This window comes from Salarias fasciatus, unplaced genomic scaffold, assembly GCF_902148845.1.
Source record: "Salarias fasciatus unplaced genomic scaffold, fSalaFa1.1, whole genome shotgun sequence".
NCBI lineage: Eukaryota > Metazoa > Chordata > Actinopteri > Blenniiformes > Blenniidae > Salarias > Salarias fasciatus.
In genome coordinates, this window is record NW_021941407.1 from 255,268 (window position 1) to 261,267 (window position 6,000).

General features: G+C 44.1%; 1 protein-coding gene across 1 annotated transcript in view; it reads left to right on the top strand.

The window, feature by feature from the left end:
* Positions 1-5,712, top strand: part of LOC115385807 (uncharacterized) — a 28,445-nt gene extending 22,733 nt beyond the window's left edge. The window contains exon 5 of the mRNA XM_030087883.1: positions 5,668-5,712. Within this exon, the coding sequence (XP_029943743.1) occupies positions 5,668-5,712 (45 nt within the window). The remainder of the gene's footprint in view (positions 1-5,667) is intronic.
* Positions 5,713-6,000: the final 288 nt, after the last annotated feature.

A 6,000-nucleotide genomic window follows, 5' to 3' on the forward strand; every position in this document is an offset into this window, starting at 1 on the left:
CTAATACCAATTCTAATGCTAAATCTACTACTAAAGCTAAAGCTGAAATTTATACTATTGCTAATGCTACTGTTCAGGTGTGAAAATCTCCCAGAGTGAAAAGAGACTTCAGTCATTTCCTTGCTGCTCTCAGGAGACCTCATATCACCGCTGTGCCTCAGGAACATGGTTTGTGTTCAATCTTCCAGAATACAACAGAGCCTCCAGCTCCAGCTGGAGGACTGCAATGAGCCGTTGTCTACTCTGACATTTCACATGAAGAAGAAGATCTTCTGGCTTTTCTGTCCAAGCAAGCTGGAGACAATGAACCATGGCTAGATTTTACTTCCACAGATGTGTTTAATAGAGAGAAAAATGAAGAGACGGAAGCATAATCCATAAAAAACATGAAGACTGACTAGTGGAATTGATGGAACTTCTCAGAAGGCTTTTAAATGTCTTTTCCATGTGGGCAGATTCAAGTTTCCAGTCAGAGATGTAGAACTGAGTCCATGACAAACATTGATGTGGTTTTCATTGTTGCTTCTTCTTCAGGTTGAGCGGCTGTGGTCTGTCAGAGAGAAGCTGTGGAGCTCTGTCCTCAGTTCTCAGCTCTCAGTCCTCCAGTCTGACACATCTGGACCTGAGTAACAACCAGCTGCAGGATTCAGGAGTGAAGCGTCTGTCTCTTGGACTGGAGAGTCCTCACTGTAAACTGGAAGCTCTCAGGTCAGGATCCAGCTGCTGCTTGATCATGTGGAGGATCTTCCTTCTTCCTTCTTGACTTGATGCAGCCATGTTTGTGTCTCCAGTCTGTCAGGGTGTCTGGTCTCAGAGGAAGGCTGTGCTTCTCTGGTCTCAGCTGTGAGATCCAAGTCCTCCCATCTGAGAGAGCTGGACCATGAGCTACAACCATCCAGGAGACTCAGGAGTGAAGGAGCTGTCAGCGGCAGTGGAGGATCCCACTGCTCCTGGAGACTCTCAGGTATGGACACACAGCAGGAGCTCCTCATGGAGACTGAGATGTTCTTCACAATGTCTCCAGTTGATGATCAGACTGGTTGGAAAGACTCTTGGGCAAGAAGCCTGTTTAATGTTGAACAGCATTCATCATAGAGGAAACACTGGTCTCTGGCTCGGTCATGACATAGAGAAAACATCATTTATAGTGTTAATTGAAGCTTCATGTGTGATGCCCTGGACGTCTTCACATTAGGAAAGGGATTTATGAAAGAAATCACGAAATAAAATACAAACTTCTCTATAATTTACTAGAAGCTTGGGTGTTGATCAATGTCATGTGTCTTGGCTCCACAGCAAATCTGAGGCTCTGCTCCTGGAAAGTTCTGGCAGCATGTCCTGTTATTGTCAGTGGTTGTTCATGAGAGCAGTGGCAGAGGGGCAGAAACTGTTCTGGTTCTGGTCCTGGTGACCCCAACCCTCCTTCCAGAGGAGAGAGTTTGAAAGACTTGGTGACCAGGGTGGGAGGGGTTCGGCCACCATCTATGTGCAAGCCTTAGGATCCTGGATGTTTGAGGTCATTTAGGGACGGCAGACTGCAGCTTTCTGTAGTGTCCACTGGGGAGTCTCTCATGGTGATGGAGGTGTCCACTGGGGAGTCTCTCAGGGTGATGAAGGTGTCCACTGGGGAGTCTCTCATGGTGATGGAGGTGTCCACTGGGGAGTCTCTCAGGGTGATGAAGGTGTCCACTGGGGAGTCTCTCATGGTGATGGAGGTGTCCACTGGGAGTCTCTCAGGGTGATGAAGGTGTCCACTGGGGAGTCTCTCATGGTGATGGAGGTGTCCACTGGGGAGTCTCTCAGGGTGATGGGGAACATACCATATAGATTTTTCTATCTTTTGTCGATGTTATCATTGTGACAATCATAGAAGGAGGTTTCAGATCTGGAAGTCATTGAGTCATTTCAGATATACAGAAGCCATTGACAATGAGAAGGTTTCACCCAACTTGATTTGAGATTTTTATAGTTTCATTCAATTCAGTTCAGCTTCATTTATATCTCACCAAGTACAACACAGTCATTTCTTGGCGCTTTTACAGAGAAAACCCAAGCTGATAACAACTGACCAAAGACAGTGCTGGTTAAAGGTCTCGGTCTCTCTCTCTCTCTCTCTCTCTCTCTCTCTCTCTCTCTGTCTCCCTGCAGGGTGGACCATGGTGGACAGCAGAGGCTCAAACCTGGACTGAGGAAGTGTAAGTTGGACTCATCACTGTCCGTTTGTCTTTCAATCAAAGCTTTGGATTCATTCAAACATTCCTGACAAGAGAAGCCTGACAAAAAGTGTCCTCATCAAACTTTCTCTCCAATCAAAACATGTCCAGGAAGTCCACAAACAACAAATCTATCACGTGTCACATCAGGACTTTTCTCTTGTTCATCTTTTCCTCTTTTTCCATCCATCAGATTTCTCTCAAACTTCAACTGGATGAAAACTCAATGAGCAGAAAGCTCAAAACTGTCCAACAACAACAGGAAGGTGACACATGTGGAGGAAGAGCAGCCGTATCCTCATCATCCTCACAGATTTGATGGCTGTCCTCAGCTGCTGTGTAGAAATGATCTGAGTGGTCGATGTTACTGGGAGGTCGAGTGGAGCGGATGGGTTTCTATATCAGTGAGTTACAGAGGAATCAGAAGGAAAGGAGACAGTGAGGAGTGTAGGTTTGGAGGGAATCATCAGTCCTGGAGTCTGGGGTGCTGGACTGGACGTTACTCTGTCTGGCACAATGACAGAGTAACACTCCTTTCCTCCTCCTCCTCCTCCTCCTCCTCCTCCTCTGGTAGAGTAGCAGTGTATGTGGACTGTCCTGCTGGCTCTCTGTCCTTCTTCAGAGTCTCCTCTGACTCTCTGATCCACCTCTACACCTTCAACACCACATTCACTCAACCTTTATATGCTGGATTTACCCTCTGGTCCTCTGGTTGTTCAGTGAGTCTGTGTCCTCTGTAGGAAGGACATCTCTGTCTCTGACAGCAGGGAGGAGGAGGAGGAGCCTGTCAGAAGGTGGGAGGGGCTTATCAGAACATGATGTCACGATGCTGATGTTACGGGTCCCAGGCTTGGTGACCACGAGAACAAAAATAATTGTTTTCTGTGAAATGGAGAAGAAGCATGAGAGAAAGAACCACAGCTCCACTCGTGTCTTTGCCAAAACATATCTTATTCAAACAATAAACAAATATAGAATTCACATTAAGTGCTTTTTATTTCTGTCCAGATCAAAATAACTATTAAAGTCTCAATAAAGTCATATTTAATCTATATGCATTCACAGTTATTCAAAACTCTTCATATGGCTTCAGTTTCTGTATAAACAAATACAAATTTTAGACTTAGCATATAGAAATAGAAATATATAAATTGAATAAACATGTCATTCTGCAGCAAAATCTTCACAAAACAACACAAAACATATCTTAAATCTCAATAAACATATAAATAATTCTTATTTGTAAACAAACAAAGCATTAAGGGTTTATCAAATAAAATAATACAAGTCAAGGAGTCCTGTTGTCAATTTGGAGCTATAAGTGCATAAAGATACATTCCTGAAGAAAACACACATCTCTGCTTGAAGTCCATGAACTCTCACAATAATACTGCCAACTCTCGCGAGATTACCACCAACTCTTGCGAGACTTCCGGTGCAGCGCGGCTCCATAAACCCACATAAAAAAGTCACATTAAATTTCTATAAACAACACAAAATGGCTTTCCATGAAATGCAGAAGTAACATAAAGCTTAAGGCTTCCATTTGCAGTAAGTTGAATCAGTTACTGACCTGTGAAATGGAGAAGCATGAGAGAAAGAACCACAGCTCCACTCGTGCCTTTGCCAAAACACATCTGAGGCTGAGACCGAAAGTCCATCCCCAGAGTGCATCGGGGCAGGCACAGCGCAAAGGTTCCGCATTCAATCTCTCCAATAACTTAACCACAACTTCACAGGAATACCTTTTATAAACATAAAACACTTGTGTTTCATCACACCAGATTTATAAACTATGAAGAGTAATACTTTGACACCATAACACTGATAATTAAAGCCGCAAGCAGCATTGGTTGGGACCGAGCCTCCCGCCAGCCCGCGACTGAGACATCCATCCACTAACATACTAGTTGTTAGCATCTCCCATCCACTTACATGTAGCTGTTAGCATCTGTCATCCACTAACAATGAGTTGTTAGCATGTCCCGTCCACTAACATGTAGCTGTTAGCATCTGTCATTGAATACCATGGAGTTGTTAGCATCTCCCATTCACTAACATGTAGCTGTTAGCATCTCTCATCCACTAACATGGAGTTGTTAGCATCTCCCATCCACCAACATGTAGCTGTTAGCATCTGTCATCGATTACCATGGAGTTGTTAGCATCTCCCATCCACCAACATGTAGCTGTTAGCATCTGTCATCAACTACCATGGTGTTGTTAGCATTTCCCATCCACTAACATGTATGTGTTAGCATCTCCCATCCACTAACATGGAGTTGTTAGCATGTCCCGTACACTAACATGTCGCTGTTAGCATCTGTCATCCACTAACATGGAGCTGTTAGCTTCTCTCACCCACTAACATGGGAGCTGTTAGCATGTCCCATCCACGAACATTGAGTTGTTAGCATCTCCCATCCACTAACATGGAGTTGTTAGCTTCTCTCATCTGCTTTTGAGAGTCACTGAATGAAGGCACTGAGTGTCAGAGTTTGATTGACAGCTGCTGTCAGCTGTGTAACTGCACCGTATGCCCATATATGGTCATTTCAGTTAGAGTGGAGAGAGGAGAAAATAAAAGTTTCTGTTTGGGAAACAACTGCTCCTTGTTCCTTTGCTGTTTGGCAAAACTGAACAAAAAATATCACGTTTGATAGGAAAATTAGTTGTCTCTCAGTTGGTGAAGCTTTTGTTGGATCCCAGGACTTCCGTCCCGCTGACTCCACCCGGTTCTCTTATTCTATGCTTGGTATAAAGAATGCCAAAACGACTGACTTCAGATTATTACCATTTATTTAAGTATAGCCAAATGTAATGTTCAGCGCTGGACCTTACAGGGAAAGATACAAAGTATTTCACCCCGAAAGGATCCTGATTGTTGATGAATCAGAGTTTTTATTCCATGTTCTTCTGGGCTGGGCCTGCCCTGACAGATAGGTTGGACTTTGTTCGCAATTGGACAATTTGGTATTGATGTCAGCTGCCAACCGAGAGCTGACATCCTGATCCGGTATGTTTTGGAACACTCGTGAGTGTGTGTTGGTTTCTCCGGAACGTGTGGGTATGTTTACACTTTAGCAGAACATCTTATAACCTTGATGTACTTCTCTCAGGAAAGGCCTAATATACAGTTAATACAATTATTCCATAGTCGTAGTGTTAATTAAAGTATATCCCTAACACTTTCAGAGCAGTCAGACTTTTTAGTTTGGACCGTAGAGGCCTCAGTGTTACGGGCAAAGCTGAGAGATGCTGGTAGTCCTGGCTTACGCGTCTCCCCCTGAGTTAGATGTAATCCTCCACCGCCACAGCCGTTGTTGAGTTGAAAAACAAAGCAACGTTTATTCCACAGTGTCACTAGATCCACGGGATGATACACACAAACACAAAAAGAGCACGGTAAGAAACCGTGTGACTCCACAGCTGGTGAAACGTCTGCCGCTTGCAGCTCACAGCCGAGCAAACCCGGAAGTACGGCGGAGCACCTTCTTAAAGGGCCAGCTACCCAATAAACGAAATGAGGAGGAGACAAGGAGAGCTCAAAAAGTCAAATCTAAAACAAACAAAGAAAATAATAATAAGAGATCCGTCCTTGCGCCCGACATTCCCGGCCCCTAATTGTTTTCCCAAACTAGAAACATTATCAACCGTTGCAAATTAAAAGTCTTCAGAACATAAATGAGTCTTGTCTTCTTTCTTCTGATGTCAGAGGTTCCCAGCACTTGACATAACGTTGGAGAACAGTCTTTACCAATGCCTCATATCCAACTGCCTCCAGGAG